We start from the raw sequence: 22,575 nt of genomic DNA, 5'->3' as shown, positions 1-22,575 counted from the left end.
ACACTTTCTCTGTTGCAGAGCTATTTTTCCTCCTCACAGTTGCACTCAATTCCTCAAATAGTGAACAAAATGGGCTCTACAGAATACAGAGTACCAAAAAACCAAATGCACAGAGGACCCTTTAAATGCTACATATCTGCATTTAAAGACTGCGGTAGCTTCTGAATTTAAGCATGAGCGCTTAAGCATTCATCTCATTGTGTTCCACGTGTCTCACAGCCTTACAGCACCTTGAATTTCCATTTTTGTGCAGGCCCACAACTTACTGCACACCGAGGCCATTTTCCCCTGCAATTATGTTTCACATTTCTCATTTGCTTCTGAGCATCTCGACTAACTAGCTGAAGATTCGTCTTCAGGTTTCTTCTGCTACTGATAAGGTCAATCACATCATTTTAGATTATTAGACTCACAGATTTTGGCCGCTGATTGCAATGAGCTCATATGGTATTCACATCATATCATATTAGTTTTACAACGAGCTGCTGGTTGGAAAAGAAATGTCATCAGTGCGTTGTTAGATGGAACCGGAAAAAAAACATGCTAAAACAATTCTATTAACGCAGGTAGAATGTTTCTTAGCTTAAGTCACATTGCTCTTGCTCCCTCCACTTAATGCAGCTGGCTTTAGCTAATTCCAAGTGGTTTATGTGGTAACGCAGAACTACTACCACAACCCCAAAACAACTCCTCTGTGTGCACCGCTCACTACAAGTGAAGAAGGGATTTCAGTGATGCATTACTGTGTGGAGTCTGTTCATTGTTGAAAGCAATAACAAAGCAATGGCTGGGTCAGAACAGGCCGCATTGTGTTTATGTGTCAACCTGATGGAGAGCAGTAACGTCTGTGTGTCTGCGTCCGTGTGCGAGTATGTATGTGCCTGTGTGTGTGTGTGTGTGTGTGTGTGTGTGTGTGTGTGTGTGTGTGTGTGTGTGTGTGTGTGTGTGTGTGTGTGTGTGTGTGTCAGGCTGGTGAGACATCCTCAGCCAGATATCTGTGTTTGTCTCTGAAAGCCATCACGTCCTTGCCATTGTTGGCTAAAACAACAGGGGCAGTGCCGAGTGCCTCCCTCCAGCCAGAGAAATCTGTCAGCCTGGAGGGCAGGCAGAGAGAGCGAGAGAGAGAGAGAGAGAGGGGAACATTCCTGTGAGGTTTCATCTGTCAAGAAAGTTGTCATCTTAAGGGGTTTGTCAGAAGATACATTCAGTATATCCCACATTTCAAAACTCAGTAAAACAAAGGAAACTCTTACATTTTAGATGGCGTTAAAGCACTAATCTCTCCTCTGGATTTAATCCCCGTAGCAGCTCAATATCCTTCATCAATACACGTATCGGTTTCATTCATTAGTAAGATTAGCTAAGTGCATCTTCTGAACATCTTGGGGGAAAATTCAGATTTATTTCAACTTGGATTTTATTTAAAAAAAGAGCAGTCAAGCGATTTATCAAGTTCTAATAAACCACCATTCTCCTTTAACTGACTTTAAATAATTCACTCCTGTTGGTTCTTGAATGAAGTGAAGCGAGAGATAGATAGAGAGAGAGAGAGAGAGAGAGAGAGAGAGAGAGAGAGAGAGAGAGAGAGAGAGAGGCATATGGAATTAGGTCAGAGGCTGGTGACAGGTCTGCACCAACTGCACCTGGTTGTTAATACTATGACAGCTTTACAGGACATGGGATTCCAGTCTAATTACAGGTGGAACTGCCGTGAGATGGGAATACTGGGAGGAGGAAAATGACGACTGTGAGAATATAGAAGACGGAGGCCGGGAGCGGGGGGGGGGGGGGGGGGAACAGGTGGAGGCAACAAAAGACACAGGGAGAAATAAATCCATGGCAAAGGTAAGAGTGGAGATATGAAGTGGGATGGGTCAACAAACTGTCATATATAAGAGACACATCCACACACACGTGATGACGGACAGACACATGTGCAGGTCATCATCAGAATGTGAGAGCGTGATTGAAGATGACAACTTAAAGCAGGAAGAAAAATAAACACATAATGGTGAACACAGATGGAAACCGTGGAGGACAAGTCACAAGGGAGAGAGAGAGAGAGAGAGAGAGAGAGAGAGAGAGGTGCTCATCCGGGGTTCGCCGTGACAACCCATCGACAGAGAGACGGATGAGGAGGAGGAGGAGGAGAGGAAGTAACGGAGACTGGGTTTTTGTCCAAGAGGTAAAATAGCACAGGAAAAAGTCATGAACATCCCATGATATGTTTGTGAACATGAGACCACCGGCTGTGAAGTCTCCCCCGCTTCCTGTATGCGCTGCATTGTGATGTAAACTCAGACACACACAGGATCAGATTCAACGTAGGGCAGGGTAGTTCATGTATGTGATTTGTTACGACTAAATGTTCTATTGTTGCAACAGTTAAACACCGTCAAACCCGACTCCTTACCCTGCACAGAAGCCCTGATCTCAGGCCTGTTGACCTTTGGGATGAACTAAATCACTGACTGTGAGCCAGGCCTTATCGTTCAACATCGGGGCTCCATCTCTACCACGAGACAACAGGGAACACGGTCCAATTTACCAGCATTGGGTCAGTGAACTTTGAGCCCACATCCAGAAGGTGACAGTAAGTAATTAACCCCTGCACCACATTCTTCCTGTTTTTATCCAGCCATGACGTAGAGTTACAGTGTGTTTCCAGAGGAACGGTTTATCAATGAAATCTTTAATGTTTCTACAACTACAAAGAAAAGAATTTACAGGGCAAAAAAAAAGAAGACATTTTTCATTTTCTTGCCTTGTTTTCTTATTGATCTGAGCCGCTCTGGAGTGAGTAGAGCAGAGCTGACCTAAATACAAATCACATTAGGGCTTCTGCTGACTCCCTTGGTGTCCCACCAAAACCCTTTTCTCTAAACCTGATGTTTTTGGCGTATTGACAATAAGTAGCTGCACTTGCCACAGCAGCTGCCCTGCTTCAGAAATGCAGGCTTGGAGCAGGAATTTTGTCACTGATCCAGTTCCCCGGAGGGAGCCCAGATCTCACGCAGGCTGCTGCTCTGAGCTCTTTATGTCTGGGAGAGAAGAGGGAGGTTTCCGGGTCACTGTACATCCATGTCTCTGCCCGGAGCCTCCCAGGTCGGTTCCACTTTCCTGTTCCAAAACTAAAGAAAAGCTTAACCGGGACTTTGACACCAGCTAACTTTACATCTTCTATTCTAGTCAACACCATTTGACAAAGACTGCCAACTCTATTATCAAATTACTCACTAAATGAATCGATCATGCAGCATTTCACCAATGAAAACCGAGAGCTGCAATGTCAGAGACCCTGTGCAAGAAAGTTTAAGACATGCTTCTGCCCATGGCTATGCTCTGCATGAACATTCAAATAAGAAGCATCAAGAGCTTCTGAATGTCTTTTGGCCTTAGGGCAGGAAGCTGAGAAGAACAGAAGTGTTGAGCGCTTTGCAAGAGACATTATACAGTTATTTTACAAATTAAAGGAATAAATAAAATCATCTCTTGGTGCATTGCAGGTACAAAAACTAATAAATCACAAAAATAAATTTATAGTTGTACAGTATATTTGGACAGGTTTGATGTTACAAAGTATGTCTGTGTGTACACTGTCGGGATGTTAACATCTGATTGAAGTGACAGGCATGTCACTACATGCAAGTGCCTTGTCGTATTATCAATACCATCTATGATTCCTATCAGCATGAGAGTGATACACTCCTGGTTCAGGCTGGGATACAAGTCAAGGTAAACAGAATGTGGTTAAGTTGTCTGTTCCTCCTTTGCTCTCCTCCATCTTTCATGGCTTTTTCATTTCAGACTCCTTTATTGCTATGCCAAGCAGGTTCTCCACTCCCGCATTTTTAATTAAAATCTAAAATGTGCAATAACTCTGGAGACTCTGGGCTAGCTGGCAAACAGGTCCATTGGTCTTGTTTCTCCCTTCAAGCCTTTGTTGCCTATTTCATCAAAGCCTTCCATCAGGCCTTTCTGTTTGTCTAATTCTGTTCACTCCGCTCCATAAACGCTTTGACATAAGCCACACAGGGTACACAGATTTAGCAAGGGTGCACCTTTGTAGAAAAGCTCTACGCCGAGCAAATGAACTCTCACTCTTAGATTATATCCTAATCCATTCAAGGACCCTGAGAAAAAATCCAATTCTCAAAGTCAGTCTTCTTGACTTCCCATGACTCCCTGAAGACAAAAGGCTGCTTGTGCAGACACAGACTGGATAAAGACCCCGGTGCTTTAGTTCAGTCACCTGGGTGCGGCTTCGTAGTGTTCTCACACACTTTCCACAGCCACAGTGAAATAACCTCCATCTCTCGTTTGGAATTACCCACAAACTTTTTATACGAGGGAAAGTCAAATATATAGTAGGGTGTCATGCTTCAGTGTTCTGCAGTGGTGTTTCTAATCCGTCTCTTGGAGAGATTAAAACATGAGCTGGTGGTAGTAAAGCCTGATATCTAAATTATAAGGCAGCACATTTAGGCTGCAGGAAATTCCAGAGTGTTTTACAGCAGAGGTGGACCGCCACACCTGATATTAACACTGCCTCACCTGAACTAAGAGGAAATTATTAGACTTGTATGAAATAAAATGAACCTTCAGAGAAAAACAAACCAGCCATATTAAGCCACATATTTAATGAGAGAGGTTTCTGTTTAGACCATCTTCTAGCAAAACTTATCATAAGGATCTCAGCTCAGCTCAGTGGCCAAAAACCAATCATAGTCTGGCGTATCGACATACTCTCAACATCACGAGTGTCTTCCAGGGCACCGAGTCACTGATTAACTATAGTTGTGAAGTGATCCCTATATTTTTTTTTTTTTTTTTTGCAGGAAACTTTTAATTGTTTTTGAAATAAATGGAGTCAGCTGCTCCGTGTGTGATTGGCATGTGTGTTATGAAAATATTGCGAGAAGATACCATGGATACAAAAACCAAAAGTGTTCACTCCTCTCCATTTTTGCCCTTATCATTCTATCATTATCTCCTCACATATCAGGAAGGTTGAGGAGAGAGGGAGGAGGCAGCCAGGTAGGAGCTTGTACAGGTTAGGAATTCCAGGCGATGATGGGCCTCCTCCTTGCACAAACAGTGGGAAAAAAGTTTTCCATGAGGCCAAGGCTCATTCACTGAAGGAGCAGTAGAGGAGAAAAGAGGGCGGTGTGGGGGGGCCTCAAACAGTCATCCCACATCCCACCCACCCCGAGGAGCATTCCACAGGACTGTCTGCTCGCCCATCATTAAGCAAGACCACCTGCTGGCGAATCAGGACCCCCATCATGTTCTCAGCAGGCCTGGCTAACCCCATTACCAGCGAGCCTCTGGACTGCTGTACGCACAGATCATAAAGAGTCAGTGGTATGTAGAGCAGTAAAATGGTACTCATTAACATCCCACAAGGACTTTTGATTGTCCAACCACTGGCTGCACTCAGCATTGCATATTTAAATAGATGCAGCATGAAGGGACAAAGAAATGATCTTTGATGCAGCTGGTGCATGACTATGCACTGACTTCTGACTGGCTGATCTCTGCTTCTCTAAAAAGAGACAGATTTAAAAAAAAAAAAAAAAAAAAAAAAAAAAAAAAGGAGGGGGGGATCAAGACAGAAGGAAGAAACAGCCCTTTGTTGCTGCTCTTCGTCAGGGCCTTGAGGGAAAGACTTTGGCATCAAGTCATCAAGAGCTGAAACAAAAGCAGCTGATAAACAGAGCAAGACAGATAAGATCTCCCTGTATGCTCAACACTTCTCCATCAAGAGGGCTTCCTCTCTTCCAAACCCCCAACACCTCCTCCTTCTGTCTTTGTTGTCATTAACACAGAAAAAAATGAAACTGACAATAAACACTGCACATACTTTTTTTATTTTTTATCTCCTTACCCTTTTGCAAAAATCTAGAGGACAAGGCGTTCCGTTGTGCCTTGAATTACCACTTTCATCTAATTTTACAAAACCAGAACTTCATTATTGTTTCCAAAGACACAGCAAAATGACTGTATTTCATTCCGTCTGACACATTATCTGTGAAGTCTCTGCACGGCACAACTGTAACACAACGGTAACATTTTACTGAGTGTGTGGCTGGAGGACCAAATAAAGAAACACATCCGGTGCCAAAGGCCCTCTGCTTATCTGCCCTGGCAAGATGCACATTCAACAGTACACATTTAGAGTTTAAGAGTCACACTTTTTGCTATTTCAGTTTCTTATTTCAGCCACAGAAATGCCTTTGAGGGCGTCGGTAAGTAGAGATAAGGTGTAAGGAAACAGAGAGACAGCCCCTTCTTTTTCACAGTACATACGGCATACAGTATTTTAAGAGTCGGTCAGCACTGCAAGTGTTTACTGAGATCTTGTAAACACTCCTCTAGGGAGGGCCGCTCTGTGGCAGATGAAAGCCTGTAGCCAAGTGATCGCGTACATGGACTGAGTGGCCCTGAAGTGCCACCGCCCAGTCCGAAGAGCACAGGGGTAGAGAGAGTGTGAAACATAACGCCTGCAGGCATCTCTCTTCGCCCAGCCCTGAACCAAACTCTTACAAATACACCACAGCAAACACAACATCCCTTACAGTCCACGTCCTCACATGTACAAAAGAAATCCTCTGTTTTTCCTTCATTCTACATCACTCATCTTATTTTCCTTCATGTCTGAGTCCTTCTCAAAACTCTCAGTGGCAAGGAGCTCACACAAAGCCTTTTTTCTTCCACCTTAGACAATGCACCTCCCCACCTAGCCCTCTGCCAGGCATTCCTGAGTCTATCCTAGCTATCGAAAATGTCAAGAATGAGGGGAAAGCAGAGGAGGGTACAATGAGCACTGCGGCAGGTAGAGTCTTGTCCTGCTGCACTGACATCCCACAGTCGCCGGGGGTAGCGGTTGCATAGAACGGATGGGATCTGACTTGACTCTCTTAATTAAAACTCTGCACTGGAACAAGCCTCAAAGCTCATTCTCCTCCGGATGAAGGCATGCCAGCTAATTATCGGAGCCAATTTCACTCCCCAAAAACCAAATACAGATTTCATGGTAGGATCTGCACCTGACAATTGTCCCTGGGTATTACTCTTTGGATGATTAGTGCATAAGAAGCTCCGCAGCCTTCCTAGGAAAAGGTTCAATCACTTCACACAGTCTTTAAACTAGCTTTCTGTCTAACTTTTGCCTGATGACTTCTTGAAGAATTTCCTTACGGCTATTCCTCCAACTGTAAGGCGATATGAGAAAATCAGGTTTTGTGAAGTAAACCCTCTTCAAACACAAAGCCCCGAAACAAAAAGGGCACATTCTAGACAGTCTGTCAGAGCCAAGAAACTCCCCTTTCCTCAACAGGAGTCCAGAAAGAAGAAAAGGGGGCTGAATGAAAAGGTTAGCAGTGCACTGTTTCGTGCCTGGACAGACAAACAGAAGAAGTTTTATGTGTGTGCCAAATGCAACTTAACACTGCAAACAAGCTCCATCCATTGGAACATCCTGCCACCCAGAACTGTTCAGAGGAAAGCATCCAGAGTATAGACCCTGCAACTCCGAAACAGTGATTTCCCCAGAAAGCCTTCAGCAAGGTGATTCGTGCTCTGACTCATTTCCCCCGGTGTACCCCGGCCAATCTAAGTGTTAGATTCAAACTCTGAACAGCTGCCAACATTGTCAAGCACCAGTAAAAGTTAAACAGCAGCAAGCTCGCTGCTCACTGGCATGGGGGCACAGGCTGCTACACTCTCACAGTCACGGTAGATGCTGAGATTTATTAGTCATGGCTGTATGGTCCGTCTCATAAGAGCCTGACAAATTACTTTTCAACCAAAAAAGGACTCTGAGGAATAAAATAAAGCAATAAGCCTCAATAGGCTGTGGTTTACAGTGATTTGAGAACAGCTAAGGGGCATTGTTAGGCACAACGCGGAGCTGCTGTAAAACACAGCTTTGTGTGGCTTATTGCTTTTAGGAAACAGTTACTACAAATACCTGCCAACGTTTCATAAAATAAACACACAGCAACAAGAAAATGCAATAATTTATTGATAGCAAATAATCAGTCTCCCGCCAAGCGACATTCAGCAGAATGGTTGCCAAGCAACTCAAAGACGCAGTGGACAGCATGCTTAAAGATTGGGGTGATTATTAACATTCATCTGTATATCGCCATTACTTGTGCAATTGTTGATGTAGTGTACAGTTACGTTAGTGCTGCTCTTTGCTGGTACAGGGGTGTTTGAGTCTGGACAGGTGCGTTTTAATTGTGCGGTGCCAGAAGCAGGATTAATGCTGCAGCGTCTTCTCCCGCAGTAGTTTGGGCAGCAGTAAGTCACATTTATGCCACGTCACTGACATGATTAATGATATGTCAAAATTCAACAATTAAAGCAGTGATACTGATAAGAGTGCGGCCAAAGGTGTGTGTTTATACAGTATCGTACCACAGCCTCGAACGCAACTCAGCCAATCATATAATCCAAGGACTGGAACTATCTGTGTTAGAAGTATTTAATTAAGTCTTTTCAGTTAAGTTCTGATATGCAAATCAAAGACAACGATGTCATCTCCACTTTTCCCTCCCAAAGACCCATTCATTTCCTGCTTTCTGTTCACTGTGTAGTTTAAGAATAAGTTAGTGTTTCTTCTACATTGAAGTTAAAATGGTGGGAATCTGCGAATCAGTTGTAAAACAGTATGGGAACCTGTGTAAAGCTTTTCATGTCATGTGTTACGTGAATGTAGATGTTAAGCAGTTTCACCTCTGACTTAATAAAATGGCCAAGCCCAGCTACAGGGTGCAAAGGTCAGGAATCATCGCTTAAGCACTCAACCCCTATGCTCAAGGTGTTTACCAGCCACCTCAAGGGTTTCGCTGGGAAAGGCTGGAGCCTCACCATGGCAACAAAGCTCCTGAAATGACTCAGGTGTCCCTGTTTCATGCAGTTCTGGGAAACTTTGACGCTGTGAGCCTGAGGCTATGTAATTTCAGCAGCCGCCAGTTTATGAAATCCTTGCCTCTTTAAGTGATTTACAATTACTGTGTCTTCAAATCACAGCATGGATCCTAAGTCTCTCACACGTAACAAACTATATTGAAACATATGACAGCAAAATGACTTATGAAACACCAATGATAAGCTTCTCTACGTCTTTACCGTACTGAATATTCCCGCCCATAGAGAACAAACTGCAGGCCTTATTCCATTAACAAGAAACTGGCTGCTTACCTTCCACACAGTGCTCCACGTCCTCCAGGTTGCGCAGGGTAATCCTCATCAGACTTGAGTTGAGCATAAGTTCGTTCTTGTGTTCTGGTCCCATGGACTCTGGGGCGGGGTTGAGAAAGAATATGCGAGTGTCGCCCGTGGCTACCTGGTTGTCGCAGATACCGGGGTTGCCAAAGCCACCGATCATCAACTTGTTGCCGCCATCCAGGAGAATTTCACGGTTGACATTGGACTTCCCTTTCAAGTAGCGCCACACCCTCACCTTCAGTCAAACAAGAACAAAAAGACGGCACACTTTTTAGCATTTTGTCAGTAAAAGTAAAATCTTATTTTCATTTATAAGTGCCTACATGGCTGCTGTTAGAAAATGTCCAGATGTCCCTGTCTGGCTCTGGGAAATCTAAATCAGGATTTAACCTAGAATGTTACTGACACCTGTACAAGCAAAACATCCACTGACATTGTGGGTTATAACAGAGATTCTTATTCTACTTTAATAAATCTCATACAAAAGATTCAGGTACAGATTTTGTCCAGCCACTGGAAACCAAAGATGCTACATCACAGGAAATGCAGCAAAGGCTGCTTTCTGCACAGTCATGAGGAAGCTCGCCCCTTCCGCTCCATGTTAGCTGTCCTGTCTCATTTCAGCACTTGGTGGTGGTTTCTGTTTCCAGAATGAGAGCCATGTGCCTCTAATCTACTCCATTCATTCACTGGGAGACGGGAAGCCAGTGGGCACTGAGGAAAAGAGCAGCAAGGGAGCTGACCAAACACAACTTGTTTATTTTGACAGATTATGGAGAGGTCTCCCACAAGTCCATGATCAGGCAAAAGTTAGCTTCACAATGAATGGCCACAGAATGAGGACAGAGGAAGGCTGCTTCCTGAATGAAAATTTGCTTATTTGAGGAATGGTGGATGTTTTTTGTTTTTTTTCCACCATGTGCCATTATGTTGTCCGTCAACCGGAGACATAATTTCCTGTGATATAAACAGCATCTGAAAATGTAGAGTTTCAGGTCTATCATGCACAGTGACTAATGACAATGTACTGCATGATTACACATCTTTATTGCTTTGGGCACCTCTCAGCACGTATCAGTTTTGTCTCCTAAGAAAAAAAAAACTGTTTTATTGACTCTTATAATAATATAACAGTGACCTGCAAATAACTGTATTATTCTTTTGGTTGCTTAAAATATTTCTGTGGTGCTTTGCAGCGATGTTATTACATATTATGGACTTTTTTTCATCACTGTTATAGCCACAAGTCATAAACCTCAAGTGTGGGATGCAAGTGGTGGCATTTGTCTGCACCACTACAGAGTAAATCAAGATTCAGAACAGCATTTTTGCAGCCACTGGCAAATGATAAGTTGCATGTTTTCACATTTCATGACTAGAAATCAAGTGAGAGCTACAGCCAGGGTCCACCGAGGGCCCGCTCTTCTGCTGCAACATGTTTGGGATGATTACATGGTCGGTCAGGCCTCCCTTGTAGCTATATAATTGGTAAGTGGAAATAAAAAAAACACACCATCTATCTATTTCTGAAGGCAAAGTGGATTCACTGTCAGCGTCCATATAACCGCTGCCAAACGCTTCTGGATGAATGAGTTTGTAAAATGTTTTTCAGGCAAGCCTCTGATGCCGCTGAGAGAGTTGGAACAAACAAAACTCGGTGCTAATGGCTTCCATCAGCTACACGAGGGGAAATCTATTAAATGATAATGTGACTTCTTGTCGTGTTGCTGCCGCGCAGGAGGCAGGTGTTTTTTCCTTGAAGCAGTGCTCTCCCTTGGACACTTCACTTCACCGTTTCAGGAACCATATTAAAAACACTTACCTTGCAAGAATAGGTGTTGTGAACCGGGTCCATGTTAATTATTTCGTCCACGGTGCCGGTCAAAACTATGTTGGCCTCTTCTTCCCTGTCCTCCAAGTCTTTCTCTGGGCAACTTGCGGCGCAGCGCTGCCACAGAGCCACGAGCAGCCCCGCCAGGAGCAGCGCTGTCCGGCCGGCCCGGACTGTCCGATGGGAACCCATGAGCACCGCAACGGATGTAACCCGAAAAAAGTAAACTTTCCTACAATTAAATTTCACCTGACAACAAACTCGAAACTCTTTCGACTGCGTTTAAATGTTGCACCGAGCCTCCTTTCCACAACTTCCCTTACGGACTACCAGTGTCTCTTTCACTCTGCAGCCCTGTTCCCCGCATCTGCAGCCCGGGTTAAAAATCCCTCTCTGCCGCCGCCGGCTGGGAGACCAGGAGGGAAGAGTGGAAGGAGGAGGAAGGAGGAGGAAGGGGCAGGGAGCTCTCTCTCCAGGAATGTAACCGCACTTCTGTCTCCCCCTCTCTTTTCCCCTGTCTCTCTCTCTCTCTGTCTCTCTCTCTCTCTCTCTTACACACACACACATTCACACTCACAGTGACGCTCCTGGATTTGCATGCAATCTGAATTGCTGATCCCACAAGTGAGGGTGAGGTGGGTGGGTGGTGGTGGTGGTGGGGTGGGGCAGGAGGGCTGCGCGCTGTGATGCCTGTAGAAAGTGGCTGTCCAACGCCGCCCCCAGTCGGACATAAAGCGTCTCTACCTCTGGTCCTCATCAGTGACAACCCCCCCTCACCACCACCACCACCACACCCCGAGACCCTGCAGATGCACTTAGGAGCAGGCAGGGATCCCATGCACTCTGACAGTCTCTAATAAGGTTCACATGGTATATTAGACATTCATTAGATGGGTGGGATATGCAGCTCAACCTCTAGGTCTACAACTCTTTTTCTCATAGTTTATTTATTGACTATCATTTATCATATTGAACAGTAAAATAGCCTATTTGTAGTCATGGCATATTGCGCCACTTCTCCACCCACCCCCAACCTCCCCAGTTTTGAAGTTCTGGTTCAAAGTTATATTAAATGTATTTCCTTTTGTGATGCCACTGACTCCCCTCAGATCTGCAAGGCAGGAAGAAGCAGAGCTCAGATTCTTAAAGGCTTTAGGACCAATTTTACCACCAGCATAAGTTAAACGTATCTTTATGAGAAAGTAGGCCTGCCCTCCAACTTATTCCAACCTCTTCAGAATTTGTTGAAGTCCAATATGGAATATTTTCAACATTAAAAAAAAAAGAGCGGTATGTGCTGTACTGTTGTTTCTCGTGGTGATTTGTTGAAGAATAAACTATCTTCACTGCACCATGTGTCCATGTATGGGAAGTTAAACCTTGTCTTTTTAATACAAGACAGGGAGGAATGAGTTATAACAGTAATCCGTTATTAGATGCAGATACTCTCCTAAGGTTTTTTTTTCTTATCTAGACAGAGCTTTGTAGGATTTATAGGATTTGGCCATAACAACTTTATAAGGCAATAATATTTGCCTTACAGCTTGTTTCACTGTCACAAGATGGCTAGAAGAATTAATTTATGCAGCTTTAAATTGACAATGCATAATGTCACATTTGGACGTTTTTCAAGGGCCCAAATTTGCATTATCCAACGTCCTACTATTTTAAAAATTGGACTTTAGTTCCCAATTATAGATTCAGGTACTTTAGTTGGATCCTTAGATTTCACCATAGCACTGGTACAGAGTAACTCTGATTCACAGTTGTAATCTCTTCAAAGCTTTATCAAACTTTGATTTTAGGTATTAACTTTGGTGTCCTGGACACAATGATTTGGAAACTATAAGCTGTACAACTATGACTACTGTGTGCACCTCAGTGGTTGAACATGCATGTAAAAACTGAACTCTACAGCTGAAAAAGGCGAATACTAAACTCCCACTATGTCATATACCATTAAAGATTCCCCTCATATCGTAAAACTTCCCGTGTTTAAATCTGTAAATGTTACCATATGGCTATTTTGTTAGAGCGCCTATTTAGGAACAGACAGTGCGTAAATTTCCACTCCTCAAAAGCTGTAATTTTAACTACCCTTCTATTCCTGGGAAAATGACAGGTTTGGTTATGCACAGTTGCTAGAGAGGATATTTGCAGAAATTTGTTCAAGTAGGCCTCAGCTCTGACAGCTGAGTTATCCCAAATACACAACAGTCTTTTGAATTAAAAATGATACGGTTTGTCTGTGCTTTTCATGTTCTTTACACAGATGAGGATCAGATTTCTACAAGAGAAAACACCCTGTTACAAGAGAAAACACCCTTCACACACTACATTCCTCTGGCCAGGGCTAGTTAAAGCACTATCAAAAACAAATAGTTCTGAATCAATAGATGGCATCATCTGTAGGATGAACAGCCTGAAAGTAAATGGCAGACTGACTTTGTGGTCTTAAAGGGCATTTTCATTGGCTTCCAAATCTAAATGAGCTTTATTTGATACCAGTAATGACTACTTTAAACCACAAGATCCCCCAAAAATCAATAACATTTCCACTGTGTGTTATTATGTAATAATTTATTCTTTGTGTAGGTGTATGTTGGTGTCAGACAGGAATCTCCGCTCTAACTAACTCATCCTCCTGTTTCTGGTTATAGGAAACAGTAATGAGTGTAAATTAGACCTGTAGTGTTTTCGTGTACAAAAAAATCAGTCGTATTTCACTCTCAACACACTAAATACAGTATATATATACGATATATATATATATATATATATATATATATATGTGATAGTCATATGAGGAAGACCTTTCTCAGTCACGAAACTTGCATCGGTAGTTCAACGTATTGACAGGCGTTGTGGCTGATTTCAACCCATCACAACATGGTCTCGAGGTTTGGTTTTCTTTTCCCCCCGAAATTTGCTTCAGTTCAACCGCTCTCATTAACTGTGTTTCCTACGACTGCAGGCAGCCGTTTTTCCACACTAAAGTTCAGGTGAAGCCACAATTTGCTAGCTGTCTAGCTAGCACCAAAAAGAAGACAAAGTTAGCAACTAGCTGGTGAACATTAGCAGCTAGCAGTTAAATAAGTGAATCGTTTCCTTAGCCGTTAGTGTGGAAACCAAACCAGAGCTAAGAGTAAAATGAACGTTAGACTTACATTTATCAGGTGACCAGTTACAGGACTCCAAATGAGCGCTAATCACCAGCTGCGAGCAGGTGCTGTTTTCACCTCTTCAGCTAGCTAGCGGGAAAGCTAGCTACTGTCGCGGGAACGAGCACAGAGGTGGTTTTGAGTACTTCGGCAGGTGTTAATGTCTGTTGTCACAGCGATAGCTTCACAACCACACAATATACAGTCACAAAACTTTACAGGTGTACAGCTGAGATTAAAATGAAGGCAGAGTGAAAAGATGGGCGTGGTTCGACCCATGGAAATAATATGGTAAAAACTACCAAGTACTCAAGTCATTGTTAATTATTAACTACTAAATACTAATATTATAGTAATAACTACAGCGTACTCATGTAATATAGTAGTAATGACTACTGAGTACTCATGTAATAATGTAGTGATAACTACTGAGTACTAATATTGCAGTAATAAGTAATTAGTACTCATGTAGTAAGTACTCATGGATGGGATATTCACCATGGGGGCAAGATCTCTAGTGTGAATGTCTGTGCCTGCTGGATGCGTAGGGCAGTTGTTTGCTACCATGTTAAGTATTGTGTTGATTTTACAGCGTGTTCCTCTGTCGCCCAGCAACCTGAAAGGTTAATACAGCAGGTAAATGACTTGCAACTTTCTAGAAAAATTCAACATGAAGAAGGTTTATATGAACTTGTTGGCTGCATTAAACAATTTTATCTCTTTGTAAAGGACTGTGTCTTTTCCAAAGATGTATGTAAAATGTAGTGTCCAAAAACCTGTCAGGGGCAGACGGTTTAATAGTTTTCTGTATTGGGGAAAACAAATCATTAAGATATGTGTTGAGCACTGCTGTAGATTCTGTGTACACATAACACCATTATTGGAACCTCTCTCCTAATGTGAAACTTACCAGAGCATATGAACAATCACGCCTCCCCTCTTCCATTTATCTCCTGACAGCCCTCCTCCTCCAAATATTTCAACACAAAAGCCCCTGAAAGTAAACAAGTTTTAACAAGTATTTGATTGAAAGAAGACATTTCATAGGCTCTTTTGTGAATCAAAGTGTAGGCAGATGCAGTTACAGCAGGAGATAAAGACGAGCAGAGGAGCAAAGACATCAACCTACATTCCCTCAGAGGGGATTTACTGGCTGACATGGAGACAGTGCAGGCTACTGAAAAAGGGCGTCTTTCTTGTGTCACGTATGTCAGTTTTACACACTGAGCAAAACTAGTCGGCCTATTTTAAACAGTAATTGGCAAGAGAAGGTAATGATTTGAAAATGTGAAATACTGTATCTGCATGGAATAGTGTCTCTCAGCAGTGTCATACGACCTTAAAAACTGTGGTGGTCAATCTGTAGTTTTCACAGTTATGACAGTGATGGATGCAGACTGAGCCTTTTATTATGATCTATTTTGATGAGGTATACTTATGTTGATGGTTTACACAGAGGAAGCCATCGCAGCTGGAAAAAGTTGACTCTGTGTTCAGCCGTGTGTCATTGGAAAGAAAGAGGTGTAATCTGAGAAGCAACATTAGCAGCCAAATCGTATGCAGAGCTGCAGGGGCTGCATTTCACTGACAAGCAGCTGCACTGCTGCATCCCTGTGTCTCACTGCATCATGGGCAACCGCAGAATCACTGTGCAGCGCAGCATCGAAAACCAATTCAGCCTCTGAGTCTTTGTGTTTGAGTCATGTGATAGCTTACATGCCACATAAATAATGCACCACTCCTGCTAAAGTTATCCTGCGTCTTGGCATTCAATTTTGTTTCCTCTTCTCATTGCTAATCCTGATAGTGCCTGCTCATTTCCTCTGTTTACAAGTCATGTTTTACATTGCTCTTATAGATAATGTACATGCATCCTCCTCTTGGCATTGCACAATATGCAGCACACACAAAAGTACAAACATACGCTGAGACATTCCAGGGTTATCACACAAGGCTGCTGTAGCTCTTGTTTTTCCAAGGCCCAGTCCACTTTATCTGATATCAGCATGAGAACAGGGGAGCGAACCTCGCCTGCCTGGCATCTATCTCAGATCACAGGCTCGGTGTCCAGTTTCCAGCCTTCACCCTCTCTCTGCTGTGTCTGCTGTACAACGGATCTGGGTGGAGGAATGGTGTAGATGAACTCGTCTGTTGATGAGCTCACCTTATGAAAGGAGAGTCATTATGACAGTGTCTGTGGCTGTTGTATTCGTGCAAGAGTGCACTGTATACACCGATCTCTATGTGAATAATATCAATGAGCTTCATATTGCAGTCTAGACCAGGTTGTTTCCAAATCACATTGTGTCAAATAAATTGCTTGAACAAAATACCCAAATTGTTAAGGTGCCTTGGCATCGTGCCCATGTTTCTTTCAAAAGTTGGATGGTTGTAAAAAACATTTTAAATTGGCTCATCCCACAGATGCTTAAGTGGAGCATCTAATTTCATATCCAGGTTTGATGGTGCCCAAGCATAACCCTACTCCAAGCACCAATATCTTTGCAAATATCTTTGTATATACCATATTTAAGTCAATAATCATTATTCCCACAATTGATGCACATATAGGCCTGTTGTCATAAGCATAAATTGTACAGAAACACAGTTTGTGAAAACATTAAAAACACTGTGATCACATTAACCCTCTTTAGCCTGGACCCCTGGAGGCTCGAGGACTCTACAGTGAGCTGATAAAATAACCTGAAGCCAACAGTGGACCTGGTTTCCTTCACTCTATCATGAATGGGTCTGTGCAGGTTACCTGACCTGGTGGGGTAATGTAAGGGTGGCTAAGTGGCATGTGACAGCAGAGAGACAAAACAGGTAAGGTAAATATCCAGAAGCTAAGGAAAGAAATCAGTCTTGTTAGATTTATGTATAAAACAACATTACAAATATGACGAACTTGTATAACAACAGACTTACGTGAAATATTCAATAATTATGTTTTACTACCAGTGATGTGTATGAAACTAGTTGTAGAACCAGGCTTTGCTTGAACATTAATGAGCAGGGAGTCTGTCTGACAGTCTGACATGAATGCTCAAACACTGGCCGAAAGCATGTTCACTGTCAGGCATCGCACACAGTCTACGTGTGAAGGTTTTGTACAAAGAGGAGCAGAGAGGTCAACACATGCTGATGAAAATGAAAATATACAGGACATGGCCTAAGCCCTCTTCAGTTTTATGAAACAGAGCAGAATACCAGCTGAAAAACTGGAGTCTGATTGGTTGTTTTTCATACTAATCACTTTGTCAGATAGTTTCACTTCTGTCTTTATTATTCTTGCCGTAAGGGCAGACATTCACGTTTCCTTATGTGTCTGCGAAACCGCAGGAATTTCATTAAGTCCTTGTTGAGCTGCAATGCATGAAATGCCAATAGTAGCTCACCGCATTTGCATGAGAAAATAGCTTTTTCAATTTTGGGTTTCTGTGCAATTCAGACCTATTTTGGAGCTATTGGAGTGTGTGGTAGAGGGTTCATTCAAAGTTGATTGTTTTCCCAAAATGATGCAGTGAGTCATTCACAACACTGCATTGTTTTGTTTTAGGCATTGCATACTGTTTGCTGGACTTACTCAATGCAGATGTATAATCCTGCTGTTTAGGATGTATCTTACACTGTAAAAAAAAAATCCTAATTTTACGGAAAATAGTATACTAATAAACTAATAATTTTACAGTCATTTTCTGTTTTTTTTTAATTGTGTACAAAAGTCTGTAAAATGACAGAAATTATCTCTGAATTAACAGCCAAACTTCTAATTTAAGCGGTATGCCAATGATAATGAATTACAATTATTTCCCATTTTTGTAAAGACAAATTACTGTATTATTTATACAGTATTTTTCTGCCTCCTTAAATTACATACAAATCTTTGTAAAAGGACAGAAATGATCTGTAATTAAAAATGTAGCTTGTTATTATAAAGGATAATGTCCATACAACAATTTAAAGATTTTCTCTTTAATTTTAGGGAAAATTTTATTAGTTTTACATTTATGTGACTTCTACATTCAAACTTTGTAATTCTGGATGCAAATGTAACAAACTTTTTTTCATTACATTAAACATTCAAACTTCAAACAAAAAAAGTTTGAAGTACTGGAATGTATCCCAGCATGCACTGGAAGGAAAGCAAGAAAACCGTTTATCACACAACACCACACTATCACACACACAGGCACACACACACACACACACACAGTCAAACCTATGGACAATTTAGAGTCCTCAATTAATTAAATGTGCATGTCTTTGTTCTAGTAATCAGAGTCCCGGAGGAAACACAAGGAGAACATGCAACACTGCAAGAGAGAACCAGGTTTGAAGCTGAACCCAGGTGCTTCTTGCCTGGACTTTACTAGGCTGTGTATTTGACCAATTCATTTGCTGTGACCACCAGATTCCATCAGCTCAGGGAACCTTGTTCAATAAACTAGATCTTCGGTCAGTCTGCAAATACTAAAATATGGTATTCTGTATACTGTACTAACACGGTCAGCAGCATCTGTACCTTCATTCACAAGTGTTTTATTTTTAGTTTGTCAGTTACAGTTAATTGTAAATTGCACATTATCTAATTCATCCGTTCATTGCATTCTTTTGTTCACATCTCCAGTGGTTTAAATTGTTGAAATTAATGCAGTTTTAATGTGAAACAAAGTTTTTTAATAAGCTTTGCTTTGTTGATGGTTTTTATGGAGCGTGTCTGGTATGAATTTTAACAGTAGCAGCAGCACAGTATAAAAATCACAACACATTGAAATTTTTCCTGAATTTGTAATTAATCAAAGACTTTGCTGAGAAAGTAAAACCTCCGACGCTGTGAGACTCACATCCAGTACCAGGCAGTTGATTTCTGCAAGTAAAGAAGATACAACAAGCCCGGGAAATTTTACTCACCGAGTATTTCACTTACTGACCACAGACTGCTCACAGAGCCAGGTTTCAGTTCACCACAGCCATGCTGTTTTCTGGCGTCCGTATATTAGGTTAGGACAGTCTTTATGATACGACCCAGCTAGGGGAAAAGGGAAGCAACATAAAACCAGGTGTTATTGGTAAATCAGATTTACCGATTTAATTTATGGCGTAACCAGGAGAGTAAATAAGTAATCAAATAGGATAACTGAAGTAGTGGGAACAGGATCCAAAAAAGAGCTTAACTATGCGATTCTAACCAACCCAAAAACACTAGAAGCAGCACCCTCGTTCCTAATGTGTCCAACAGTCTTTTTCTAAGAGTGTGATGCATAATCAGAATTTTAAACCTAGCCCAGTCCCCAACAATCACTACCAGCAACTCAAATCAAATCACAAATTACACACAAATATTCACAAAGGCGGTACAGAGGCGAGCTGCCTATCATGTCAGCCGCCACTAATGATGCGCGGGCCCGGCTCTTAAACTCTCTTCCTCTGATGCTTGAACGGATGCAGCTGTGGTGAGGGCTGAAAGGATCATTGCTGCACCAATAGGAGAAGCCGACCGGAGGCTCCTCCTCTCTGCTCCGACAGGGACAAGTAATCCATCAGTTAGTGTTAAAATGCCCGAGTTTTGTGCAGCAACAGGCTGTAATAACAAGAACAACTGTAGAGAGTCTTTGCTCTGCACGGCCGCCTACACCGGCTACCTGACCGCTGCAGGCTCCTGGATACGCGGTATGAAGTTGCTGCTAACACAGTTAGCATTCATAATTCGAGGTGAACTTAATATCTTAGTGTTAAAATAATCTTAGTATCTAATTGCATACATGTCAACATTTGGTAAACATCATATATATGAGGAAATACCTTGTAATATGTAATGTAATATATTAAATCCATAGACTAAGGGAAAACCTGTTATAACGTGTTTTGAAATTAGTTCTGCAACGTGAAGGTGACGTCACTGACCTTAGTGTTAACAGTGACAGCGGGTTGTCAATGTCGGTAAGTCACGGTCACTAAACGATCCCGTTATTACAGTGAACTGTCGTGTCTGGACGTGCTGTTAAAGAGCAGAGCAGCGGACGTGTGTGTCGTGTTTGTTCATATTAAGTTTGGTTCAGTGTTAGTCGGATAGTTTTCAGCTCTAGTTCATTTCATTATTGATGATGTTACACACTGTATGCCGACGCTGGTGATCCGGGTGTAAGAGGATTTTATTTTTATAATCAGAAATGCTGCAACCAAACAGAAAACAAAAGACAGTCTGTGAGTTCTCAAATACGCTGCTGTAACTGTGACTGTCTCTGATGTGACTGAGCGGACTTCCTTAACCAACGGTTTTACAGCCTCAGTCATTCATTACTGTACGTGTCGGCTAGCGTGCCGCCATGCTAACATCGCGGTTGAAGCTAGTTTTAGCTGCCCTTCCTTGTACCGCTTAATACACATGTCGAACATAAATGTAACAAACAAAAGCGAGTACCCTTAACATCAATACTTATCTCACCTGCAACCAAACAGAAAACAAAAGACAGTCTGTGAGTTCTCAAATACGCTGCTGTAACTGTGACTGTCTCTGATGTGACTGAGCGGACTTCCTTAACCAACGGTTTTACAGCGTCAGTCATTCAAATTACAAGGCCGCTACCGCCACCTATTGGTGAGAAGTATTATAACTATGTCAACTTCAACAGAAATCAGGTGAGTTTTCTCCTATTTACACAAGTATTAAAAAATAATAATAATCACAAAAATAATGGTGGGGGCCAGGTTAATAACATAAACTAATCTAAACACAATTCTGGAAACAATCTTAACTCATGAAATGCCCAGGGTGCCACAATGACAGGAGTCAAAACATCTGTTGGAATGATTCTGTCTCTGTGTGAGAATAAAGAACATCACTGAGAGCTGAGAACCATCATGACATGTGCACCTGCACAATGACACCAAACTGAGTATTAGTTTCTATTCTATTGTTATTTAATATAAAACGGTTCAGCAGACTGTTCATTACAACTAAGCTGAGGGAATAATGTATTTTCAGATATCTGTGATCGTCTAATCAGAGTGCTGTTACTTTTGTCTTTTTCTCTATACTCTACAATAAGATATTGATATGATTTCTCTCTATTATAATGTTTTTTTTCCCATCCAGCCAAGGTCTGGATCTTTGGGGACACCTACAACCTCTTGCAGCAATGATGGAGGCCCTGCACCACCTCCACCTGCAGAGTCCACACATGAAGATCTTCTCTTCCCAAACATAGACACAGTGTCTTATATGATAATATAGTATTTTTTTAATGTAACACTTGTGGCCATAACATTGTTCAGTCTTATCAGCTATGCTCTTCCTTGTTCCCTACACCCTCACTATCGTATTACACTCTGCCCCACGTCAGACATACAATCACATAACCTTTGGACTCCACTCTAGCTGTAACAAATTGTCAATATGTTTAAAACATTATAGTCCATATTTCATAGTCATCAGCCATTATAGTTAATATCAGTGTGCTGTTCCAACAGCATCACTTATTTAGAGGGGGACTGTTACTGGAACAAATAAATATGAACTGTCTCACATGATGATTATACTTGTTACAAAAGATTCTGTTGCATTGTTGATTCAACTACTTTTTATTAAACAAACTTACATATGACAGTGAAATTCAACTTTAACTTCATCTACAACTATTTTTTGACTTTAAATAGTTAGTTGATTGTAAATTGTACACTACAGTATTTAATTAATCAATTTATTACATTCTTTTATACATGTTTCCAGTGTTGTAAATTGTTGAAATTAATGTAGTTTATAATGTCCAATAAAGTTATTTATGAAGCTCTTGCTTTAACTTTGTTGATGGTTTTCATAGAACACATCTGGTATGAATTTTCACAATAGTAACACGTACAGCATTGTGTGGCTATTTCTATGTTAGCTTTAATCAACAACGTAAATACTAGAAATGTTTAAATGTTGTCCAACACTGACAATGAAGGATCAAAAAACATGCTGATGTTAATTAGTAAATACTTTCACCTGTGACAGTGCTAGAGATGATCCATCACTTAATCACAGTTTAATATTTATAAATTCTGTTCTTAAAAGTGTTGCTACCATCACCTGTCAACAACAGCAGAAATGAAGTTGCAGGTAAGAAACTACCTGTGAATACTGAAGACAGAATAATAAACAAACTCGTCAATTAGTCTGTCATTCAACTGGGAGAGGTTTTCTAGCATCATCATCATCACAGCACATTTGAGAACTAAGGATGTCCATGCAGTCTCCCTTCACCACAACCAGATGAATGGAAACAAATGGGCTGCTCTGTACATGAGGTCCTCCCTCTGTTGGCACAGATCACTCAGTTTTCAGTGTGGAAACCTTTCAAA

At 41.7% G+C, this 22,575-nt stretch overlaps 1 protein-coding gene across 1 annotated transcript in view; it reads right to left on the bottom strand.

Moving 5' to 3' along the window:
• agrn (agrin) overlaps window positions 1-11,543 on the bottom strand; it is a 250,471-nt gene extending 238,928 nt beyond the window's left edge. The window contains exons 1-2 of the mRNA XM_023407702.2: window positions 11,060-11,543; window positions 9,211-9,472 (exon numbers count right to left, since the gene is read on the bottom strand). Coding sequence (XP_023263470.1) covers window positions 9,211-9,472; window positions 11,060-11,260 — 463 coding nt within the window. The 5' untranslated portion in view covers window positions 11,261-11,543. The remainder of the gene's footprint in view (window positions 1-9,210; window positions 9,473-11,059) is intronic.
• Window positions 11,544-22,575: the final 11,032 nt, after the last annotated feature.

The sequence above is a fragment of the Seriola lalandi genome, unplaced genomic scaffold (genome assembly GCF_002814215.2).
Source record: "Seriola lalandi dorsalis isolate HSWRI2012SDOR001 ecotype SW California unplaced genomic scaffold, Sedor1 jcf7180002054345, whole genome shotgun sequence".
Lineage (NCBI taxonomy): Eukaryota > Metazoa > Chordata > Actinopteri > Carangiformes > Carangidae > Seriola > Seriola lalandi.
Note: the sequence above shows the minus strand (reverse complement) of the source record. Positions and strands in the feature narration are given on the sequence as shown.